This window comes from Falco peregrinus, chromosome 5 (assembly GCF_023634155.1).
Source record: "Falco peregrinus isolate bFalPer1 chromosome 5, bFalPer1.pri, whole genome shotgun sequence".
Lineage (NCBI taxonomy): Eukaryota > Metazoa > Chordata > Aves > Falconiformes > Falconidae > Falco > Falco peregrinus.
This window is the reverse complement of record NC_073725.1, coordinates 43,758,894-43,785,436: the sequence shown is the minus strand read 5'-3', so window position 1 is coordinate 43,785,436 and position 26,543 is coordinate 43,758,894. Positions and strand designations below refer to the sequence as shown.

The 26,543-nt window shown below is 36.9% G+C and overlaps 1 protein-coding gene and 1 long non-coding RNA gene across 2 annotated transcripts in view; one reads left to right on the top strand and one right to left on the bottom strand.

Annotated features, from left to right (window-relative positions):
• LOC114010267 (uncharacterized) overlaps positions 1-6,066 on the top strand; it is a 104,750-nt gene extending 98,684 nt beyond the window's left edge. The window contains exon 6 of the long non-coding RNA XR_008747455.1: positions 3,543-6,066. This is a non-coding gene — a long non-coding RNA (uncharacterized LOC114010267). The remainder of the gene's footprint in view (positions 1-3,542) is intronic.
• PLXDC2 (plexin domain containing 2) overlaps positions 2,142-26,543 on the bottom strand; it is a 271,467-nt gene continuing 247,065 nt past the window's right edge. Inside the window, exons 13-14 of the mRNA XM_055805874.1 lie at positions 13,937-14,097; positions 2,142-2,583 (exon numbers count right to left, since the gene is read on the bottom strand). Of these exons, the coding sequence (XP_055661849.1) occupies positions 2,467-2,583; positions 13,937-14,097 (278 nt within the window). The 3' untranslated portion in view covers positions 2,142-2,466. The remainder of the gene's footprint in view (positions 2,584-13,936; positions 14,098-26,543) is intronic.

Here is a 26,543-nt window from a genome sequence, read left to right as displayed (position 1 = left end):
CAGCTGTGCAAGAGGGCTTTAAAACAAAATTAATCAAAATTCTGGATTTTAAAATTGTTGTTGTGTTTGTCTAATCATGTTACAAACATTCTGTCAGCTCCATTGCATGACATGTATTACATACATGGGTAAAACCATGGAAAACATGAGTGAATCAGCCAAAGTGCAGACCTGAAAACCCATAATAATATAAATCTTCTTTACCTATATGGAACATCCCTTGAACTTATTGCAGTACTGTGTAGATTTTTTGTAAATGTCTTAGTATAATTTGCCAAGATGTGCTCTGAAATACAAATAATTTCAAACTATTCCAGCATGCTTCAAATAGAAGCTCTACAATTGCTTCATTTAGCCAATGAACCCTAGCTGATGACTTCCAAGATTCCTAGAAAAACTAATAATAAGTATTGCACACCAAATACGTGTCTAAATGATGTGCACTGATATGTTTTTATTTAATAAAAATGAGTTTCACCATATATATATGTGCATACATTTGGTTATTGCTATTGGAATTAACAGCCTGCAATTTAATCCAAGCCTATTAGAAACAGGGCTCAGCAGACCCACACAAATTGAAATGAATACTTGCCACAGGCTTTTCACCAGGCTTCGAGACAATGTGTTTGTTAGTACCTTCAGATTAATACCAGTTAGGTTTTGAACAGTTTCAGTCTCACGCTAGATGATTTAGAACAGATGAAAATAAAAGTGTGTTATCCAAAAGAAAAGAATACAGAAAATACAGTATTGTATTATTTACTGAACAAAATAACAAGTAAAAATCATGTCTGATTTTTTTAAAACAGCATTAAGTAATCAATTTTAGACCATACAAGCATCAACAAGAAATGTAAATGACTGTACTGTTAAGGTGGCATCTACAACTTTTTTTTTAACTGCTTGAGATCCGAAATTGCAAATACCTCACTTTAAAATTATTCAAGTGACTTATACAGTATGTAAAAAATCTAATCGTCAATGACTATGATGAAATGTACATACGATACCTGAATTTAATATTTTAATAGATCAGGCCCAGATCATCAAAGCATTTAGGTTCCTACTCCTCATGGAAGATCTGGGTCTCAGTGTATATTTAACCCCTTCCATGAAAGGAGTAATTGTTTTGATGGTGTGAATTTATAGTCTTGTCTTTCCCTATAATGGAGGGAAAGGGTCAACACTAAAGAAAGAGTGGTTCCAATAGGCAGAAAGGTTATGGCACTGCAACTACACGAACCACCTTCCCTACACAACATAAAAATATTCTAATATTAAGGATTATTTTACAACTCTGTGGAAATATGCAGTAATGCAATCCATTTCCTTTGTCTGGATGACAAAAATGCTGTCTTAACAGTCACAAGAGCCTGCCTTGTGTTAGCTATAAAAAAAAAATATATTTATATATATATTTATGCAACTACTATGTGCATTAAACAAAATCACTGTATGAATCAGCAGGGTTCAAGAACATTTGTATCTGAATGTCTGGAAGGGGTGCATTGAAGTCTGTGGTGCTTCTCAGTAAGGACTCACAATGAAATGGCAAAGGATAGAAACCCATTTGTTGAAAATTGTATTTTTTGTATCACATTGCCTAAGATATGGTCCATAAGATCTCTGGCAGCCAAAAGGATCTGTTGCCTTTACTTCAGCCTACTGCTCAGAAATGAGATATATCCTTTGAAGCAAACCTGATAATCAATTTTTAGTAAACATTGAAACCAAATATCAGCCCAATTTCATTGTGAACGCCCATGAAATAAAATAATTTCACCACTGTGAAAATTCTCTGTTGTCTTAATTTCTTACCAATTTGTATACCATGAGTTGTTTAGAAGAACAGTAATCAGCAATGTACGAGAAACATTGTACTACTCCTGGAAAGTATATACATTGTGACTTGCTCAGTTAGGTGGGTAGGTTAATTTAGAATTGAAAAGTGAGTGTATTTCACATCCATTTTTAGAAGTATTGGAAAATTCCTTTTTTTCTTCTTTACCTGCATTACACTGAGATACTTTTCTCACTCACCTGTGAACACTGATCAGTGCTGTTTTCACTGAAAGGGTACAGATTTGTCACTCCATCTTTGAGATACCAGAGAAGAACACTTGAACCATAGGGCAATACCCTTGTGCACCAAAGCTTTATTATATTTTTGACTACTGTGCATCCCCATACCTAAAGCCAATAACATGGCACTTGTGCCATAATTCTGATACCGTCAGTGTCCACTGACAAGTGTTCTGCATGAACCATTGTGTCTCAGTCCACTAACAAAAACTATTGTGCAGTGGTAATCTGGTACCTTAGATAGTTTTTCTTCTTGGACAAAGCTTATCCAAAATCTTCTTTCTATCAGACTACAGCAGCTTAGGGCTCCTTTTCTTTAAAGAGAGGCAAAGTAAATGTCTTACACCTGTAGGCCAGTACTGGTGTTCTGTCCTAGAAATTTTAGCACTGCTCTGATACGATGAACCCTTCTTTTTCTCCAACTGGTTCCACTTCAGCATAGGCAGGATGTCCAGATCCTCTTCTGAATTTCATTGCTGGCCATCTGCTTGGACGTCGCTGTAACAGCAACAATAAGAAAATAAATTTTCAGAATATGAAAGGTACAACAATAAATTATTAATAAAAAACTTTAACAATGCCTTCTAATTTCGGTCTAATACTAAAACCCACTCCGTGTAGTTGTTACAGGAATGGAGAAGCACAGTTCACCAGCAGCAAAAGTCAGAGGAATTAATACCTCTTTCTAAATCTGTGGCTGATGGCTGTTCTTAAACACCTAAAAAAATACTGCGAGTCCCAGCAATGAAGAAGATGAAACGGCTCCTGTCTAAAATAGTTTATCAGTGGATCTGTGACTTTTGTCATATAAAGAACTGCTGATCCACCACCTCCTAAAGGATCTGTCCACTGCTCTTCCTTCCTAGTTCCGCATAAATATTTGCTAACATACTCTACTCCAGGGGAAAACGTGTAGCAGAGTCAACAGAAACTGTCCTTTAAAAGAATATTCAGAACAAAATTCTGACATGCTCATGCAGGACTGCCAAAAAAATGAATATATCAAGTGCCATAATTTCTACTTGAGTAGTTTATTTGATGGTTCAAACAGAAGCAACCTTTTGCATTTAAACTTTTATGACCTTTAGGTACAAGGGTCTTAGAAGTTCTAATCAATTTTCATTAGGATATTTGGTGTCTGCTTTAAAAACAGCTAATAAACAGGGAAGAAAAAGATCTTTTCTAGGGTGGATAAAACAATTCCTGTATGATTATGATACCTCTGGGATGGAATCATGCTTTAAAAATTCTGTATTTTCAAACTAATTGATATCTGGGAAGTTTCAGACTGGGCGATCAAGCTGAGATTCTGTTAAAGGGAATACTTTCAGGTAACCAGGAAAACTCCTTCTTAAAGCCAGGTAACAGAAGAGGCTCTCCTTAAATGATTGTTCCCTATTGGAAATCTTATCTGCTAAATATGCTGACACATACTCCTTTTTCTTTACTGTCAACAGTTACAATCTGCTTGGAAGGAGGCCTAGAAGATGCATCAATCTATACAGAAACACTGCAGGAAAACGAGAGGAGAAACAACGACGTTAAGTTACAGCCTGTATTTCCATTGACAGTTCAAAATCTAAACAATTTTACTTTATGGTCTTTCTTTTATCTGAAAGTAAACATTGCATGTGATTTTCCTTCACCATAATATCCCATTTTGGTTGCCTTTCAATCCCTAAGGATATTTCATGCTGCTGAGCGGTGGTGTTGGGGTTCTCAGAACAGCTACGGCCATGACATTATGCTGAGACTCATGGTGCTATTGTGCAGCAGCCACCAAAGCAACCTTGGGGGACCACTGAATCTTCTTACCAACAAACCACACAGCTGTCTGCGGGTACAGCACAAAGTTGTCCTCAGAGATCACCGTTAGGAAGAGACACTATAAAAGCAACTGGTTCCTTTTTCTCCCATTGCAGGATCAGGTTACTTTTGAGGCATTCAGAGTTAAATTCTGTTTGGCAGGTAATTTAAAATCCCAGGCCTTTCAATGCAGCAGCTCCCTGCAATGTAGGAAGGCAGGACACTGTCCTCTTTAATGGATGTCTTTTCCTAATAAGAAAACTTAGTCTATTCAAACTTTGGAAACTTTTTTCTACCTTAGCTTGTTTCAGAGTGGTTTCAAAATTAAGAACAGTTAGGTTACTGTTAAAGAAAAAGGGTCATATTCTGTTCCCACACTCACTGAAGTAAATCAAGAATAATTCAATTAAATGTAAAGGACTTATTTCAGATTTACACTGGTATAAATGAGAAAAGAATTTGACCGAGAGGTCTCTAATGAAAAGAGAAAATGAAAAACCACTGGAAAAATAGTAAGAAAAATTATTAGAAACAGTCTCAAATGGCAGCATGTAAGGATGAGCTCAGTTTTAATCTATTAAGTTCCTCCCTAATTTCATTTTAAGATGTACCCATGATTAGTTGCTAAATCTACCATTTTGAGCTACTCACAATGCCATACAAGATAAACAGCAGCTGTTGTTCCAGAGATAAACCAACAGATTCAAAGGTTATCTCCAAATACTACAGTTACAGCTTTTGGTGGTTTCTCTTCATGCCTGAGATGAGATTTTCCATTCCTAGTGACAGTCTGTTTAATTTCAACTTCTTTGTGTGCATGTGGGTAATGTAAGTGGTTGCCAGTCTTAAAAGAGAGCACTGACAAGCTATCAATTCATTGACATTATGTATGGACCCCACAAAAGCGGTAGATATGACAGTTTTAATCGATAAAAACAAAAGCCACTTCATTGATGTTGTGAGATACAAAGCTCCTTGTGTTACTGAAGCAGCTCAGGAAAGGCCTAATGCATTCTTCCCCTTTATTCTCTGTGAAGGAGATTAATCAGAAGATACAAAAACCCTACCCCCCAAAAAAATCCTAAATGCCAAACCCAAATAAAACAAAACAGGGAGAAAGCAAGCTGGGTATTTTAAATAATTCCTTAGTTTTGTTATCCAATTTAACATGAAAAAAATCTGTTTTTTCCTCTAGAATTAGAACTCTTAAAGGAAATCCTCTGAGCTGTGGCAAAGGAGTTGTAACCCCTGCTTCCTTTCAGTGTGTTACAAAATGGGAAAACAGGACTAGGATTTTTTAATGGGACCAAAGCTTCCTTGGGTTCATTATTTTAAGCAAATAAGTTGAGGGAAAACAGCTTGTGACCATACAGGACCAGGATGCAGAAGATACATGTCAGGATGTAGAAGAATAATTTATGATACACATCAAACAAAAAAGTTAGTTCCTATTGAAGATCAGTGAAATAAAATGAAAGAAACCAGCCGATGGATAATCCATCGAAAGTGAGATCTACCTTTCATATTTCTTACATTATGCCTGCCTACACCGTTGTTGCTGGCTGTGCAGTTTAATTGACTTCCTACAGTAATACTAGAGTATTGCTAGAGGCTAGAGTAAGTGCCTTTGTGTGAGTCACAGAATCACAGAATGGTCAGGGTTGGAAGGGACCTCTCGAGATCATCTAGTCCAACACCTGCTGAAACAGGTTCACTTAAAGCAGGTTGCACAGGATCATGTCCAGGCAGGTTTTGAATATCTCCAGGAAAGGAGACTCCACAGCCTCTCTGGGCGCCTGTCCCAGTGCTCTGTCACCCTCAAAGTTTTTCCTCATATTCAGATGGACTCTTGCAGTGGAAATCTTGCAGTAGAGGCAGAATGGATACAGTTTGTCTCACTTCTGAGAAAAAAAAAAAAAAGAGGAGAGGATTCTATGTATGAATACTAAAAGGTGGCGACTGGAGTATCCTCTCACTGTCACATAGAAAGGTCTCCAAGTGTGTTCTTCTTTTGACATCTTTCAACATGAAGGAATTTTGAGCCTTATAAGGCATCTTTTATCTATAAAAAATGATATGAAGACAAATGCATGAAGACAAGTTTCTGTCAGTAAGGGACAGAAGGAACTTGGCAACATGTATTACATATTTGATATTATTACATCCTACCCTCTACTATCCCCATCCCATAGTCATCCTATCTTTCATTCAGTACAGAAAAAATGGAAATGAACATGATTCTGTAAAGATCTGCAATGTCATAAGAGCAGTGAAGGGGAAACATAATGAAAAATCTGCCCTCTCTCTGTCATCTTCCCAATACTGCCACACATGCACACACCTCACTCTAAAATTTTTTTAAAAGATTATCAGAGAGTTCCTTTGTACATTTCAACCAGCATAAAGTCCCAGAGTGCTTGTGCATGGATCAACTCAGCATTCCTATTCAGCAGTAAACCTTGAACAGCAAATTTCACCAAGACATTCTCTTTTCAAACTGAGTTTACATGAGTATAAACACTTGAATTAGCATGAGAAGGTCAATCTTTCAAAGTCTTGAAAGACTCTCCAGAGCTCCCTAGCAGACTTGATTTCCCACTAAACCACACAAAAGCTGGTCACTGAACCCTTTTTAGGCTGAATGCTCTGATGTAACTTTCTCTTCTCCACCTATTGATTATTTTCCTGTATTTCAGATCTTTCAGTCATTCAGAGGACTGTTTCACCATTTCTACTGAAGGCTGCATCTTACATTTCCGTCACTGTCAAGTTCTTTGTCTAATTCAAGGTCACAAAAACATTTAAATCTATTTAAAAGCCATATTCTTTAACGACACTTTGCCAACAAGGCCTATTTAACCCTCTTAACTGAAAACATGTAAATACAGAGCTATCCAAATTTCTGGATCAATTGTCAAAACCCTAGAAAAATTGTAATGACTTACTCAAATGGATTATGAAAAGGCAAAAAACTATAGTAAGGTCTATTACTAAATGACCATACATTAACCTGATACCATTAAGACCCATTTGTCTAAAATGCACTGGTCCACTGTTAATCTATCTCAGTAGCCAGGCCTTTTGCTTTCTTACAATGAGGAAGTATCTGTTACCAACTACCTTGCCCATAAAATGTATTTTTGTGCTCAAAGTTACTTGAAATATTGTTTATGCAATTATAATTTGTGCATCAGTCTTTAACCTCTTCTAGAAACACTCAATTTATTTAGCAGAACAGAGTCAGAAATAGATGAAGTTTCTAATATCTGACAATGTACTACTGCTATGTATTTCCAGGAATAAGAAAAGATCCATTGTCTGACACCATGTTAATCCAGTATTTTGAAGAAACTGTTCTGAAATAAAGATTGCTTCAGACTTAAGATTCAGTAGGATAATTTACCAGCTTCATTTTTTTTTCTTTTTGATAGAAGCGCTTGTTTAAAGTGTCTCTTTGTAATTTAGACCACTTCTTGTTACAACAATGTTTCTGCAGTCTTACGTTCATCTAAGTAGCTGACTGCTCATGGACGAGAAACAGAATGCCTCCTTCCTCCCCACCTTTGACTTTTATTGTCAGTGTTGATTATTTATTTTAGTGCTTCTCCCTTGTGGCTGATTGCTGAGCTGCTGGTTCCTGCTGAACTGGATAAGCCTTGGAAAAAATAACTTTACTATCAGTACAAGGCAATGACAGTGAGATCAATGACAACACCTCAAATGCCAGGACACCGCAGGACTTTGAAAGAAGAGAAAAATGATACTTGTTCTCTTTTTTCATCGTCATCTTCATGAAACACAATTGAGCCTGAACTTCTGGGCAAAATCAAATTGATGACCATGTCAAGCCTTTTTCACACAAAAAGCATAATCCCCTGTAAAAAAAACCAACAAACACAACACGCCCCCCCCCCCCCCCCCAAAAAAAAACCACCAAAACCCCACCAATGGGCCATATCCCAGAAGAAATCAGCAGAGCTGTGTGAGCTTCATCACCTGTCTAAACCATCTGAGGATTTGACTCTTTTTTAAAAATGCCTTCTTTCTTTTTTACTCTCTCTCCTATGTACTTCTCCTTTGTTTGAAGACATACACTGCATTTGCGACATTAATGCAGAAGCCTGGAAACAGTGCATGGACAACAGGGATGGATATTAAATGATGGCTCTTATTTGTGAAGTGCTGCTATGAGCAGAAAAGTATAACGGTGAGCCAGAAATACCCATAAATTCCCTGAGCTCTGAAAGTCCAAGAGCTGTTTCCAGCTTTTTTGTCTATTTTATCCTTTTACTTCATTCCTCTAAGCAGACGGGGGATGAGCAGAAGGTCAAAATCTGAAAAAAAGTTTACTGCTACATCTGCATGCCAGCGAATGTTTCCAGATACTGAAATCCTCTATACAGGTCAACCATTAGAATAATACCCAACAATTAGTGATTTTTCAGACCACTCCAGGTAGGGCTCAGGATTCAGGAACTACTGTGAGTTAGAAAACAGGAATGCAGATCCTTCCGTGCTGGTTGGTCTTTATGTTAAAAAACAGTCCCAAGCTTATTTAATTTACTACTAAAGATATACTTCAAGTTAAATAAGGAGGAGTAGAAGTGCACTCCCTGGACTCTGATCACGCACTTAATATCTTAATTGCCAAAGTCTGTAGCTGCTCATTCCTTCTTCCCTCTTTTTCTCCCAAGGTCACTCTCTGGCTCCATAGCACCAGTTCAACTCTCTGTGTGGCCATTTGAAAAACAGATTTCTGAAATTATCCATGTTAAAACATCCAAAGTGAAGTAAAACAAAGAACTAAAAAAGACACAGTTATGTGCATGTGTGTGTAAGTGTACATGTATGCTTCAAAGCAGCAGAATCAGCACAATAAAGCTATAGAAAACCTCCAAGGAGGGTGAGAACATCAAGGCAAAGGCTGAGACCTTTTAAAATGGGATCTTAATTCAAAAGAATAATTTGTAACCACAAACACCCACACTGCTCTTCAGTGCGTGACATTAATTACTACTAAGGCATACACAGCCGCCATTAAGAAATACATAGGCTCTGAATTCACTCATATCCTTACAGTTTCAGAGTCCACATGTGTTAGTAAGTTGGATTTGGTTTTGTACCTATAAGCTGAATACAAAAGAAAGGCTTTTTGCCTAAGGTTAAGATGGTCCCAATTTGCAGTGTTAGTTCAGACTCCTTGAATTCCCCTACCCGCAGAGAACTGCCACAGAATTTTATTCTGCTGTTGTTGAGCCCTACAAAAGCATGTTTGGCAATGGTATCACTGTGTCCAGCTGCAAAAAGACATCACAACATCCGACTCTCTGCCTTCATATTGGCCAGCAATTCTGCTGTCTCCTCAGCTGTGGCCAGATCATGTTGTCTTTGTTCTCCAAAGGCAGAGCACTGCGATGACAGCTGAGGTATGTTTCAAACATTAAGAAGACTTTGGACTAACATATACATAAGAAATGTAAGAAAAACACAAAAAAAGCATGTGCATGAAAACTTCTGTGTCATGCAGCCTTTTGTGTCCACAGAGAACTGGGTGCAAACAGGCAAAAGACATTAGAGTAAAACACAGTCTGCCTTATGCCTTGATTTTCGATTTGCTAAATGCTCCCTGGATGTTAATGGCTCTCAGTGTCAAAGTTCACACACAAATGCAAGCCAATAAAGGTTAAAAAAAACATCAGCACAAGAAAAATAGAACAAGAAAAGGAAGCGAAATACAAAATACTACTAAGGTTGCTGTTTGGCCCAAAACTCATTGAAATTTGACCAAATCCATCTGACATATATGGGAATTTCTTTGCCCCACTTACATTCCAGCTCCAGATATCTATATCAATTTTGTTATGATCTATATCACAGGCATGCAATGTACTACAATAGGGGCATCATGCTTGGCTTCTTGGCCATCTAACCTTAAATCCTGAATGCAAGTATACTATACAAGTTAGTGAATAAATTAATTACTTTTAAATTGTGATATAGCTAGTGTGTAGCTACATGTCTTAAGCTAGATTTATGACATAAGCTTCCACTTTGTTGAAAAACACATGAAAAGCACTATTTGACATGTACACTGCTTTTAAAAACAAGTGCAACTTCAAAATGTACTCAAAAGAGACAAGATTCCTTGAGGTAAGAGTAGGTATGTAGCTTGATTCAAAAGGGGAAATAACTGGAAACAAAGTAAAATTCAAGGGACAGAAAATACCATAAAGATAACCATAAATAAATAAAATATCAAAGCATACAACATCTGCTCTGTCACTCCACAAGCTAATCTTTAGTCAACGTTTACTTTCAGCTTTTAGAAAGAGCCTGCATTCACTGGAACTTTAATTGAAACTCCCTCAACTTTAAAAGTTGGTAATTAATTCCGTCTTTAGGTCACCAGAGAAGCATACAACTTAAACAATGAAACACACGTTGAATAGCGTGGGGGCTGGAAGAAAGAAGAAAACATTGCATTTTGATTTGAATCTTCTACATGCTTAAGAAAATGGGGAACTTTTTTTGAAAAAAGTATTGAACTATTTCAATCTTATTCTTTCAAAATGATACACTATCACGGACAAATTGAATAGCATTGACTTCTCAAGCTATTTGTGCGAAACAGCTATTTTTGTTCCAGGTGGGGCTGCACATATGCATTGTGTTCAACAGCTATGAACAAAACCACTAAAGAAAACATTTTCTTCAGACTTTAAGTGTAAAAAAAAAATCACAGAATAACATTACGCTATTCTAGAACAATAGTTGTTTTTGAAATAAATGGCGTTTTTCTTGGCTTTTGTGTATCACTTGTTTAAACCAGCTAGTGCACTCAGGATGTCATTTAATGGTGCTCTGAGGTGTCGCAAGGGATTGCATTTATCAGTGCAAAGTTAAACACTACAATCAAAATGTAGGTGTATTTATCCCTGTCTGGGGGTGCTCACTATATAACAAACATGAGGGGCATCACAACTGGGATTTGAGATGAGCTATGTGAAAACCTGAGCGAGGACATAAGTGAATATTGAGTGATATCTGCAGAGAACACAAGAAAGAAAAAGACTTAAAGCCTCAGATATGGGATCAGTTTATCATACTTTTAATTATTCAGTAATCAGTTATGACTATAAATCAAATCAACTCAATATTCCTTATACAGCCTTTAACCTAAAAAAACCCAACAAAATCTGACAGATATGATGCTTTACCTACAAAATCATGACAGCGTCCTAGAATCTTAGATGTAAAAAAATTATTAATCGTGTTAAGTTTTGAATGAATGCTACGCTTAACGTCAATATGATGCCTCTATAAAGTAGCTTCTTTAAAAGTAAACACAAATGGGGCAGGTCCTCATTCTTTATCCTAACCAGCCTTAGATTTATATTAATTACTGATGATAAACTGATGCAGATCTTGATTTGGCTAGAAGACTTGATGGGAGACTAGGGTATTGGTAATTTTTTAGATAACTGCATGAAGGAGCTGCCTGTCCATCTGTCACATCTTGTTTTAACTGTGCAACTTCCTTTATTAATCAAAAGACTCATACAAAACAGTATCATACTGTGAAATATTTACGTGCTTGTTCTCATTTCATGACAAGTCCATGGCAATCTGCTTGAGCTCTTTCCCCAGAACAGTAACATCAGATCCACATTTCATTCATTTCCCACAAATAATGCAGCTTGTCTGCTGTGGTATGTGCGGTAACATGTTATCTGTAGCTGCTTACTCAATTTTTTTTCAATTGCACAAATCCAATAAGGAAGGCATTTTCATAAGTGACCTATTTATACCAGTTATGCCTCATTTTTATTTTTTTTAAGTACTTCACTTTCAAAATGGAAGTCTGAGAAGATACATTCTCCTCTGCATTGAAATAATGTACATCCTATAGATCAGATGAATATAAGAATAATATATTCTATTTATTTTTTGAATTGGTTAAATTATTTTCTTTTTTGTTTGGAAAGTAAATGATTAAACTTCTTAAAGAATTTTATTTCAAGAATGGATTACCTTATTCTGTTCTTCCTTGCTTATGATACTAACAATGGCTTCACAGCTTTTGAATTTGTGGAAATCTTCTGAAATACAGAGTAATCCCTTTCTCCACCCTTTGTGGTTTTACCACTCACAGGGAAAGGCCACCCCTTCACAGCTAGATTTTTTTATAATTTTATGTTAAATGACTGATTCTTCACAAGTATCACTATTTTGCTAGTAACCAAAAGCAGATGTAGTTTATACCAACTTTTGCATAAACTTGATTTTGACTGATTTAATTCATCCTGTCCTTATTAAATTATTTCCCCTTTATTTGAAACAGAAAAATTATGTTTTCTATTATTTCTGAACACCTACATTGCTTGCTAGAGATATTTTAGCTTTGACTGCAAAGAGTGATTAATACCACCTAAAGATTAAGTTCAGTGGAATAGGTTTAACAAAACTGACTGAGGCACCACTGTTTGCATGATAAGTACAATGTTGATGAATGAAATAAATTTACATACCATTACTATACTGAGAACAAAAATAAACAAATGTGTGTTTTAATTTGGTATTCTTCTCTCCTCAAAAAATGGTGTTGCCATTTACTTAGCCTTTTCAGTCACATAATAACAGATAAGAAACTTGTTTTTACTAGAGTAAAAGAAGAGAAATTCAATATGTGTGTGAAAAAAAAAAAAGGGAGAAATCCTTCTCTTTTGTACAAGGACTTCAGTGGAGTTTTGTTTGTCTACATCAATAGAGAACTGGCTTGGAAAGTTCCATAGACATGAAAGAAAACTATTGATTTTATTACGTGGATGCTGTTCCCTGGTGGTTAACACAGTTACATTGCTTGAGCCTAGAATACTGATAAACAATTCCTTTTGATTTCGGTCACTACTATTGCATCTAAGAAGTATATTTATTATAATACAATTTTAATCATTCTATCCATGTCCATGTCTCACTTCAATTCACACTGCTGTCACTAAGAATGAATGCCTGTATCTTCCTGGTCCAGTCTTTTACCTAAGCAATCCCTAGATATCCCTACTAACACTTCCCGTTGTTCTGTGTCTTCACTGTTGCCCATTAGAAAGTGTCCAGGCTCTTAAAAGAAAGGGAGTACTACAAGTGAGGTTTATGAACAGTCAGCATATTCTTTCATGTTTAGCAACTCTATGGTTATCATAAGGTAGAGGAACACTGCTGAGTTGAAAAAAACACAAGTAGGTGTAGAGGTATTCAGTTTTTTTGTAGAATCAAACACCTATGGCGAATGCTCCTTTCTCATATTCTCATGTACAGTGGAGCTGAGCTGACTAAATGTCAGCATCTGCAATGTGGGCGTCTACACCTAAGGTAGTTATTGGTATCTGAGGAAGAAAAATGCTTATTTATATAATCCTGAAGAAGATGTCTCAAGCAGGTCAGATGACTCATGGTCTAAACCAGTCTTTTTCTCACTACACTAATAAAAAGAACAAAGCGAGATAATACTAGATTTAGATGTCAAAATTAGGTGAAAAGCATCTTTCCCACACTCTGAGGCAAAGTGTTAAAAGATTTCAACAAATGAATGTATGGAACAGCCAACACAGGTTTCAAACTGTCAGCTCTTCTAGAGAATTAAGAAAGCATACATTTTATTTTCCCCCAGAAAAATAACAGAAAAAATATGTGTCCCAAAATAAATTGCCAGTGCACATGAAAGCTAATGGAAAAATGCTATCATGAGTAAAATGAAGGATAGGAAAGAGAGGTGGGGTGGTATATGAGATATATCTTTTAGATATATTTCCTGTGTAAAAACAAACAAAATAATAAAAAACAGCAATGGTAGCTAAAGAAGAAGCTGAGTGACAAACTTGCTAAGAACAAAACAGCATCACCTGCTAGGAGAGGTGCTTTCTTAAAAGTTTACGCTATGAACACAACAATACTTTCTAGATTTAGTTAAGAAAGTTCTATTCTGGAAACCCCAATCATCCTAGCTAAGTGACAGGACTAGTATCACAATATGTTTCTTTGGTCTTACCTCTATAAAGAAGAGACTAGCTGCTGACGTTGGATGATGATACATATAGACAGTCACGAGGACGGCTGCAGCCACAATGAGGACCAGGACTAGAATGCCAACAATTAAGCCAGCATGAAGCGTTCCACCTTTCTTCTCTGCCGCACTGTCATCTGTGGAAGCTGCACAAATGGCACACTTATTAGCATAGCAACTTATGTCTTATCCATTTCATTTCACAGATGGCAACTGAGCATTTGCTTTTCCTGTGTTGCATGTTCCTTGTTTTCCACAGCCCAAGTTGGAAAAAATGTTAGATGCCTCTTTCCCACAACTGCGTACTCGTATAATCTTAATGAACAGACATTTCCAAATGTTTTACTACTTCTAACTCAATAAACAAAATTAGTATCCTTTCTTTTTAATACAATCTGGACATTCTGAAGTTTCTAATTACCTTCATGATGAATTTTGCTTTGGTTTTCTCATAAAACTATCACAGTTGCCTACAGACAAGAAATACTAGTTGAATACATTTTGAATGTTGTATTTTTTAAAAAAAGGTTCAAGTTGAGACGGCCACAAACCCTTGTGAGGTCTAGCTAATAAACACATTCTGAAAGCTGATTCATTAGCTTGGAGAGAGGTTTTGAACCACCCTGTGCAACTGAATCAGCCAAAAGTGAAACAGATGGATGCTAAATAACCCTGCAATATTCTAATCTTGGTCTGAATAGAACACTCATCATATCAAAGTATTACAGAAGACCATCCATTTACTAAACTTGGTATCAAGAGGCCACTAATGCTGTGCTCCTGTCAGGAGAAAAGACAGCTGTCTCTCTAACAAAAGCAACTTGTTGGCAGCGCTTCCAAATCAGTGACTGAAAGTATTTTAATAACACTGTAACCTTTGTGGGAAAAGTCTCTTCAATAAACTAGCCAACTTCTGTTTGGGTGTGATTTCTACTTTGGACAAACTGGAATATCACAGCAAGTACTAACATGATGATAAGCAATGATTCTTTGGCATCCTTTTGCACAAAGGAGAAGTGCTGTTCTACCCACTACCACAGGCAAAGAAGCGATTCAGAAGCCCTAGGTTTGAGAAACACCGGAAGACCACTGGTCATTTGGCTTCATAAATTTATGTCACTCTTCCAATATTCCCACTGTTTTCTGCCTTTCTGGCAGTCCTTCAAATCACCTCCATGCCTTACTCCATACAACATCTCTCTGGTCTTGCTTTTGAGAAATTTTCTTTCAAATCCACATTTAAATTTCCTCTCAGCATGCTTGTTTGCCGAACTGACTATAATGAAAATTGTTTATTTCTGCAGTCATCCTTTTCATTGTGCCATCCCACTGAACTATTTGTTTGGTTGTCTTAGAGTGCCATGGTCTGTGAGGCCAGAGACCATCCCTTTTATTTGTTCTTGGAAGATAGCTATCGAGTGATCGGTAGGACTTCAAACAAATTACTATTATTGTTATTAATAGTAAAACCAATAACGACAGCAGTACCAATGACTGCATATGGTTTTTTACCATTCACCATACTGTGAGTAGAGCACTCCATGCTAATATTAAAAAAGAGAATTGGAAAGATAGAAGAAAGGTCTACTGATCTAGGTAGTGTTAAATGCCTTGTAAAAGGGGCAATAACAGAAAACAGGAACAGTTAATCTCAGTGCAACAGCTCATGCGTCCACCATGCACTTTTCTCACCAGATCAAGGCCAGCCTGCAAGGCTCGTCACCCAGCAGATTGCAGAGCACCATTGCAACAACGGGGAGAAAAGGAAAATAAAGATGCATTATCATAGCCAAGAGATATTTCTAACTATAACATGGAAGTGAACCTATGGAGGAATTGAAGGGATTCATGTACACTTCCTCTGCTTTTGTCCATATTTCCTCAACCTTGAATCAGGACAACTGAAACCCTGCAGTGCTGCTCTGCTCTTTAATGTGAAGTCAGTGAGATAGCTTGTGGAGCAAGGAGCTGAGTAACATATTCAGTGGATAAACAAAAAAGAACCCAGTAATCTGAGAGGCTAAACTAGGACGTGGGAGGCGTTAACGAATCTAATAAAAAATTGCAAGCATGCACCCCTACTCAGGTACTGCCTAATCCTGGAGGTACCTGTCTTTTTACTGAAAAGTTCATGAGCACCTGTTCACACAGGAACTTCGGTTTTAATTATACTGACTGTGAACATCAAGTTTGAGCTTAGGCACTAACAACATCCAAGAACCATGCCTCTCTCTGACTAAATCCTACAAAGGGATTTACTTGGCATTCTTAAAGCTTAGCTCCCACAGATGTACAGGAGCTTTTAAAAAAGAAAAGTAGGGTCAGCCCTATTTGATTTTTCTTTTTTTTTCTTCTTTTCTTTAACCAAGTACATACAGTGAAAATGTCCAGGCCATCCTTTACATTGCAGTGAAAGAAAGGAGGTATTGCCTAGGATGTAGAAGATCTATTTTCAAATGTATTCCCACTGCAAAGGGCACTTAAATAATTTCCTCGTAGTTGTAGAAATAAGTATAAGAGGATGCAAGATTCACGGAGGTCACAGGAAAGAAAGGTGACCCTAAAAAAGGTTCCTCTAACTTTCAGCAGCAGTCTTTTACTTGACATAGCCATTAATAATTTATTAAATAGCTATTCACTTTCAGCTGAGACTAGCTGAATATATACAATATAGCTGAATATATACAAGCTCCAGTCTTAATTTCTGTTCATGCACAGTAACAGTATTTAGGACTTGCACATATAATTTAAATTGCCAAACAAATGCAAATTAAGCAACTGAAAGGCCATCAGGAAAGGCCTGTACATGCTCTGGCTTGAGCTATTAATTCCCAGTGATGAGCAGTTAGTTGTATGAGTCACCCTACTGAGGAGTAACTGCTCCCCAGAAGGAGCAGAGGATTCATAGTTTGTCTGTCTCATAATTGTCTTTTTGACAGCTTCATACTCTTGACTCTTCCCTTCAATGACACATCAGTGCCTCCTAAACTACTTGGTCACATGTACCTATTTTCAGGCCAGTTTGCACTAACTGTAATTTTTACTGTTACTATGTTACAGTTGAAGCCAGAACATCATATTCTGCACATTAAAAAATGCTGGGCTTCAGCAAAGGTCCCAACCACTCTGTTAAGGCCGTTGAATTAATCCCCTTTGATCTGATATTTTCTCAGTGTTTAGCATCCAGCTTTGCAAACAAGAACATTGCTCTTCCAAATAACACTGGTGACAACTGCCCGCTCAGATTTCTACTAGTCTAGGGTCGATCACTTCATGGACAACAGTGCAGTGATAAGAATGCCAAATACAAAAAATAATGAAATACGAGAAATTATTTCCTTAAATGACAACAAGTGTAAGTAACTTGTAGTTTCCATAATCGAAATTCAGTTCATTGACCCCAGGCCTTGAATACTCAAGAGAAATTGATTTTACTCTCTTTGCACAGAGACAATAAACAGTGTTGTCAACTTTGAAAATACTCTCTGCTGCAAAATCAACTGACAGTTCTTTTAAAAAGCCACCAAGGGAAATAGATGAAAAAAAGGATTTGGAAATGTTTTCAGGTGCAGAAATCTTATTAAGATTATCACAGCACATCTGCTGTTCCAGGCAAGGCTAAACCCATGGGAGGATATTTGTCTTATGAACAAACCTTTCCCAAAACGAGCTCTCTCTCAGTGGACCTTTCCCCAAACTTCTCTTGTGCTCAAATCCCCAACTGATACATAGATTATACTCTATATTTATAACTCCTCCCCAAATTCTCACATGTATAAAGCTTTTAACATCTCCAAAGTTTGTCTGCTTCTCATTAGGTGCTGAATGACAGGACAGAAACATCAAGTAATTTTTTTTCCCAAATACAATACACAATACAAACATGAAATAACTTCTCCTGCTGGAATCCTGTTTAAAAAATAAAAGTGAAAACACAATAAAAATTTTGTCATTTTTTGCATGATAAACACATAAAGACTGTATTATCTTTGGTTTTATTTTACTGTATTATGTCTCTAGTTACAGTTGGGTAAGCTTCTTCTGGAGTAGGAAAAAGAAAAAAACCTCAAGGAATTACGATGAATAAAAATCTTGTCCTAATCCATGGGGACTGTGATGCCAACTTTAACAGGAACAATGTTGTGCACAAACTGGGACTGCTGTTTAGAGTGTTTGTAACCATATTGTGGATGCTTTCTCAAGATTATTTTTTTCACTATTGCATATTAACCATCGAGATCTGCAACATAATGAAATACATTGTTTTCCAGTATCTAAATTTAAGGTTTACACAGTTTCTATTGTGATAGATTTCTATATGAGAAAACAAAATTGTAATACATACATGTACGCCTCTCATGATATGAGATGGAAAAGAGACTAGTATCTCTGACTGCAAAAGCAGAGATACATAAAAATTTATGGTAAAATGGAGGAAAAATATGTGAACTTCTGGCACCTCCTGGATAGAAACTTTCATTTTTTATGAAGTGACATAGAACAAAGGGCAAATGACAGACAAAAAAGTAGAATTTCATTCTGTGGACTTGGAAAATGAAGCTTTGCTTTTTCCTTCCAAAAGCCATCATTTCTTTTTACTCTTGTGTTTTGATCAGATGGTTAAAAGCCCCAATTCAAACTCACTTCTTGTATGCTCATGCATCTTTAAGGGATAAAATGCAATACCTTATTTGATCCTCCCGATTGACATAGCTATACTAGCGAAGCCAGGGATATAGATGACCTAAATAGCAGCAATCAGCCTAAAAATCATAACTTGGCACTGAATTTTGTTCTTTTCTTCCCTCTTTTTACTGGATGAATTAATTTTTATGGCAAACCCATGCATTTGTTGCAAAAAGATAGACAATGAACCCTGCAATTACTTCACATATAGGAATGCTTTAAGATAAAATGAGTGTTTGCTGTTAGGTCATATGGCAGCAACCGGAGGAATCCTTGTTTACCAAAACCCAAGATATTTTTAGCTGATTCTTCAGATTAATATGAAACTATCACATGGGTATGAGAACATCTATGCAGCACTATTGGTACGGAAATGCTGGTTTATTAACTTGACAGTGTTTATGGCACGGTTGTAGTTTTATGGCAAAACAGGTCTGGATACAAGTGCATGAAAACAGCTCCTACAGATGAAGCAGACTGGAAAAACACATAGGTTCAGGTATAACTACATCTACAGCAGAGATTTATGTACTCTTTTACTCTTATTGAGTATGCACTACATAGATTAATCATTACAGAACAGAATGTGTGATAGTGTTTTCAGAGCCTCCATGTAAACATGCCATTTTAAAATAGTTTAGTTGTTAACTGCAGAACTTCCCTTGTATTCCCCAATGTACATGTTAGGTAATGACTATTTTGGCACTGACCGTGATTTTGAAGCTGTAGCACATCCAGCCTTATAAAAATACATTTATTGATTAAAGTAGATTGTGCCATACTATTAATACTAATGCAAATTGAGTATCTTATTGTTCTTACATAAAACCCACTACCTTTCAAATACTAGCTTAGAAAAGTCAGATGTGCTTACATATTATTATTACTATTACTGAAAAATTATTATAGAATCACAGGAACTTGATGATCTTTGAAGAACGTAGCATTTAAGTAACTTAAAACTTGCTGTGACAACCCAATACTACTTGTTTTTATATTGTTCACAGGGATGCCATCAGAGACTGCAAGTTTTGTAATTCACTCTGTAAAACATATCTCAATCTGAAGTCCCGAGCTGGAGGGGGAAATAAGACATACTGAAGGCTGATTTCTTAGCTGCCCATTTCTGCTTCTTGGTGGGGTGCTGCTAATTTTGCTAGTTATATAGATTTGGTATATGAACAAAGGCATGTACTTCTTAGGACAGATGATATTTGATGTATCAGAAATCTATGATGATATATACACCCGTCTTTTTTAAAGTCAACTAAGCAAGGAATCAAGCAATTTTCATCCGTCTCCAAGGTTTATTTCAGAGTAATAAAACTGTCTGCCAGTGACGATGATGGAACATTCTGACTTTGAGCAAATCAGCTGAATCTGGCAGGTCAAACCTATGCCTCCTCACTACTACCCCTGTTATCTGTCCAATACACTACTGTACTTACATTAATCTCATTCGACCATTCTTAAACCCAAAACTGTTCTTCTGTAGCCATCCTTGGACCGTTATTGATCTGGTTCCTCTCATCCAGGAGCTTCAGGGTGTCTGATAGCTGTTTCCACATAAGAGATCTTTACAAGCCATTTGGCAACATCTCCTTTCCATGTGTCTGCTCTCCTCTTTGGGCAGCCAGAGAACAGAAATCCTCTGTTGCTGCATGGTCTGGGGCTAACCTGCACCTACAGATCCAAGGTCACTCCACCACCTATACCCTATTAAGTATGTCATTTATAGCCTGGCAGCTGTATCACTCTATTTGCATGACTGTGGGTTCGAGTTAATACGCTCCTGCAAAGTGGGAGAACATAATGTTTAGGACAGCTGAGCACAACAGGGTTACAGCCTACAGTGAGCTCAGTAGAGCCACTGGATTTTTTCCTGTTTTGGGCCTCCATTTACATCTGGAATATGAGTCTACCAGAAGACTGATTGTTTTAAGGGCCAGGAACATGGTTCTTCAGACCTAAGCTTTTTTCCTGTACATAATGCAGATTTCTGAACAGATGATTAACGACCTACATATAGTGACTGTGCAAGGGAATAAGGGAAAGTACGATTGAAAGGATTCTCCAGAGGCTCAGAGGAATCTCCATAAAAATCTCTCTACCTTTTCTAGGAACAGCATGCTCTGAACTTCTCAGCTTCTTCACAGTAATGGAGTGTGATTTTCTTGATTTGTGGGTTCATTCCCTTAGCATTTGTTAAGATTTTGAGGTTAAGCCATTGCTTAACTTTACTTGGTTTCATGATGATTTATAAAGTTGTTGCTCAGCTAACGCTTTAAAAATTGGTTTCCAATTGCATGTAAGGAATTAAAAGTGGTCTTTGAGTGAGAATATTATGAAGTGTAACCCACAGATTCTGAATTCAGTATCTGGTTTTGCTATCAATATTCTGTAGGATCCAGGGCAATCCAGTAAGTCTTTCCAAGACTGATCAACTGCTTAGTACAGTAAATGGATGACAGCGCACAAAAATCAAATCCCTCTGTTTATAGGATGACAGCACTCTAAACATGTTAGCTAAGGTCTTTCATTCTTCTGCTCTAAAATATCACCTAACACTACAACAGTTGTCATCAGTATTGATTTTAGTTTGAGTTGCTTGAGGCCGTGGTAAGCTTACAATGCAAGCATCAAGCAGTGGCCATCATGAAGCTCAATATTGTACTATATTGTATCATGCCATTTGGCTTGGCAAGGCAGCTGACTGTTGCTAAAACCAGAAGAGCATAAAGTTGCCAGATTAGAAGAATTTCAATTAGTCAGCCCATTGACTCCTCCTAACCCTACTGAAAGCAAACACAAGACCATCAGGTCAAGCAGGCTATTATTCTCTAAAGCTGTGCGATGCTGGCAGTTACTAAACTCACACACACACAAACTCTACCCCCCGCCCCCCCTTTCGGCGGCAGAACAACTCCAGGTACTTCAATGCAAAATGTACAAGGATATTAGTCTTTCAACTTGACCTCTATTTTTCCCATCCATCACAGCGACCCATCTCACACTAAATAAGAGTGAGCAATGTAGAGGAGATTGCAGGGCGCTACTGGCTGCAGCTGCTGGGGTAACTCCATGTAGGACAGGTAGTTGAAAAGACAGATCACAGGAGCTTTGTGTGCCCTAGTTGTCACACTGCCACAGCACTGTGACAGCAACAGATGATAAGATAAAACATTAAGTAACGCAGCCGTGTCTTAAAAAGTTTATCTAGTCTATCACATTTAGCCCTCCATAGATCTCAGTGTAGATCTACATGTGGTTTTCACATTAACCCTTTGAGCTGGTACAAAGACCAGAAATTGTACGTGTTTAACAAAATCAGTTAAATATGTGCCTTTACAGCAAAGTCATGACAACTGTAAAAATAGATACTATATATAATTTTATATCTGGCTTAGAAAACCAAAGAGAAACTGAACTGGTATAAGTTAAGACTTCAGTAGAAATCAAAGTGTCTACACATAGTTGTTCTGGTTTAGCTAAACTGTTTTAACCATTAACATTATGCTTCTTTAACGTAATGTGCTATAATGCCTAATATGACGTAAAACCACTAAAGACAGAAAGTGGTGTTTGCTTTCTAGGGGATACATTCCAGTGCTGTTACTTTGGAAAACCTCTGCCATGATTTGATTGACTTTCTGGAGACTGGGTTGGTGTTTTTTACATGTTTTGTGATCATAGCTGCAATAAGATAACGGCAGCAAAACTGGGATGCAGCAGAGATGCAAGAAATTCTGGAAAAGACACAAACGTCTTGTTCTAAGTAACATTTAAGCACAATCTAAAGTACCATGAAACAAACAGAAAATAACAGAATTTCCTTATGCTACAAATTTAAGTGTCCTAAGAATAAAGATTATTAATCCATGATTCTATTTTCTACCCAGAATGGATGAGTTCAGCAATTTTCATTTGTATTTGCTTTAAAAAACATGCGTGCAGCCCATTGACCACTGTATATACTATGCAGAATATGATTCTTTCTGTGTCTGATGCACAAGGAAGATGGGAATACTTATATCAGAGGGTGTTGCTTTTCCAAGCTTATGTTCTTGGCTTTGGAAGGCTCCATTTCAACGAGATAACTGCCCGCAGGCACTGATGTAGTTTCATACTGAACACTAGCAAGGCTGTATAGGCTTTCCTTAAGTCACAAGATTTCCTGAGCAGGAAGAACATGAATTAATGCTGGGCACATCATTTCATGTCTCTTACAGCAACATACTATGGTAGATCCAACAATTTTTCTAAGGATAATGCTTTCCTATCCTGAGTGTTACAGCCAAACCTGCACAAAGCAGTAAGCAGCATTTAGCAAATTGCTTGGGGTCTAAAGTTCAGCTTTGATCATGCTTTGATCATACTGAAGAAAACAAGAGAGATGTCCAATACGTCTTGATACCTGTCTCTAACTAGTGCTGAGAAGAAATTGCTGAGAAATGATAGAGGAGGAACAGCTTGGAAATATTCATGGAGAAACAGAATAAAATGTGGAGATGTGTCAGCATTACCTAGCTTGTAATCTACAGTGTGAAAAACAATATATGGGAAGACATGCTGTCTTATTTGAGTTATATTTTATTTGTTCCTTTTGAAATTATCTCCCTACCTAAATATAAGAAAAAAAAATAATAAATCCAATAAACTCTGTTTACAAGGCTCTTTCTGGTTTATTTGATTATCAAGGTGGCTAATTGTTCTTCTTGAAACTATCTTTCTTCATATTCCTATCCTATTAAACACATTTCTATCCATCAGCCTTTATTTTCTTATCTTTGTGTTCTGACACTTTTCTTTTTTCCTTCTATTTCTATCACTACTGGAAACATTCCAGAGCTGCTCCTTGATACTCTTTTTTTTTGCACAAGCACAGCATACAGTACAGCATAGATAAACTATGACAAGTTGTCTACAAGGAAATCCTTGCTTGTCTAAAATTGTATGAACACTGTTATTTTAGGGGAACATCAGCAGTTTTGTAAGTGGAACATACAGAAGTAAATGTATAATTACATAATCCATAACCTAATCTCAACAGGATTTTTGCAATAATGGTTAAAACCTTAAATCCTCCCTTTTTCATGAGAGAAGAGTGGAAGAAGAGGTCTGAATCTTGGCCTGCCAGGTTTCTGGACAGGAACTGAAACACAACAGATTAACTAGGACACCCTGAAGACAATTAATGTAATGAAACCTTAGGCATAGGCACCTAGAAGTAAGATGTCCACCCTTAGCACATCATTTAGATTCTTCTCTTTGGCTGACAGCAACAGGCAGCCCTATATAGTAACTTAGCTCACTTTGGGCACTTCTTTAAGGGTGACCTTAACGAATTCCTCTTGCCTATTGCTTGCCACTGGCTATAAGAAAGGCCCAAAAGGAGAGCTTGTGGCTCCCTGGCTAGCACCAGCTGCGATGAAGCCTCTGGAACACCCTTTGCTGTGGCTAGGCCAAGATCTGATGATAAAACAAAGCCATACTGTGTGGAGATCATACACGTTCATTTTAAAATATGTTTAAAACACCACAAAGGCTAGGTTTAGCATTGTTTGATTTAACGTGTTTTACTTCAAAATTGGAGAGGACTCAGCTAACATGTAGTGTCTTGTTAAACCGATATAGTTGTTTTGTACTGTGTGGTCATAGTAATTTTTGTTAAGTCAAAATTATGTTTTTCCTTAAAGGCTTGGCTTGTCTCTTTGTTGAAATAGGTCTCATTTTCTGGATTATTTAGAAGATTAACACATTAGAAATAAATAAATGAGATTATTATTGGCAGGCATGAAGTATTGTTTAACATGTTGCAGCTGGAGTTCAGGATACACAAAATAAACAGGACTGAGTCTTCCATAACTTGTCAAGAATTCCTATGGTAGGAAGAGCTCAGACTCCAATTTTCAAGGGAAATTAAGAAGACAGATGGCTAATGGGAGCTAGTTTCCAGGCATAGGGGACTATTAAGACAAAAAAGAAACAAACAAACAAAAAAAAAGACACCCCCCCCCCCCAAAAAAAAACAACAAACCCCAACAAAACAAAACAACAAAAACCAGCCTTGGGTAAATTTATCACTGTATATTAGGTATATAAAATTATTCTTTTTATGAATGCAGAACTTGGTCTGCATTTTGGTCATTTCTTACAGAGTTTCCTAATCTATCAAGATCAAATTAAGCTCTGCATAGCACTAACGTTAATCCTGTACATCACTAATGTTTATATCTAGACCACCTTTGAAAAAGTCCACTACAGAGTGAAAGTAGCAGGACACAGACATTTCCTATGCTGGGATGGACTTACTCACAAATAAGTAAAACAGCTTTCTCCCTCAGCTAGATGGTTTTTTTTGCACAGCTTTCCTTTTGTGCAACAGCAGTTTCTGTACATCTTGATGAATGAGAAGTGTAGCAGCTTCTCTGACACTTACTGTCCAACACACATACACTTTTCTTTTGAGTTATAAAGCTGAAGGACTAAGAGGGACTCATTGCAAACAAATCATCACAACAAAGTGTCTAAAAAGGTCAAATAAAATGTCTAAATGTGCTGGCCAATCACCTAAATCATCCACCAAAGAATTCTCAAGTCTCAAGAAAATACTGCATTACTGTATAGCCACTGGCAATTACAATTTTTATGAAAAATTAGGCTATAAAACTGTTTAGTCAGCTGTACTTTGTTATAAAACAAATGAAAAAAAAACCTCAACAGAATCCAACAGAATCTGCAATTAATAACAAAAATATACATTTGTAGTGATGGACATATCTTGAAACTTACAAAATGCTTGTCATTTTGAAAAGAATTAAGATTTAACAAAAATTGTAATGGCATGCCAGATGTATTTTAAAATGGTTTGGCATGCATGTATTAGGCATCTGTCATGTGCCATGAAGGAAGAAGGAAGGCAGAAGAAACAGAAACAAGCAAATGTGGAATTTATGTTAAAATATGCCACAAAAAGTTGTGGGCAAATTACAGCACTAACTTGCAAGTGATTTTCTCATATAATTAAAAAGTCAAAGCAGTTTGACCTGAACCTGAAGTTTAATTTGAATTTAGTTGCTGCTTTATAACATTTGGTTTCAAAAGTTTCAGACAGATGTGAGATGCAGGATTTTTCTGGAATCCTTTTGTTGTACCTAACCAGACACTGACTGCTATCATCCAAGAACACATCAAGCCATAGCTGATCACTGATCGAATATAGCTTTGGCTTTCTGTTATAAAAGGTTCCCTTTCATTAGAGTTTTAAAGGATCTAGTGTGAGAAAGTAAAGACCCTGTATTCATGACCTGAAATAATCTACTTTTTATGAAAAGCTGACAAAACACAGAGAATCAAAGAATGTGCCTGTGGTTGCAAAGGTTTTATCTGAGCCTAATCTTGGGGTCACTGGAAAATTCAATGCATAATTGAAGATTCATCAAAAAGAACTTTTCAGATTAAAAGCTACGTTTACTGTGTGAATGAGAAAACCTGGTGTGTTGCTTTGCTTCATTGTTGTTTGAAGTCAGTTTCTTTTTTTTCCCAATTTCAAGAACAAAAGAAACAGCTCAAGAAAAATGAATAATCACATCAGGTATCAGTTTCTCCTCCTAAAGTTCGGCAGCATTCTCCGTGGAAATGGACTTTCTATATTTAAGATAAGCGGTGCTACAAACCCTACCACCTCATTCTACCAAGTAGGCCACAGCCATCACTTACTTGTTCTAGTGTGCAACATTTTGTTTGCTTTCACAGGGTGGGTTTGGTTTTTTTTTCAGATTTTGGGCAAGGAGTAGACAAGTGAAAAAACAATCCTGTTGAAATTAGGCCACCTTTGGAATTATTTTTTATATAACAGCATACTATTTTGAGCTGTTTATGAGATGCTCATGACAGACTGCTGCCT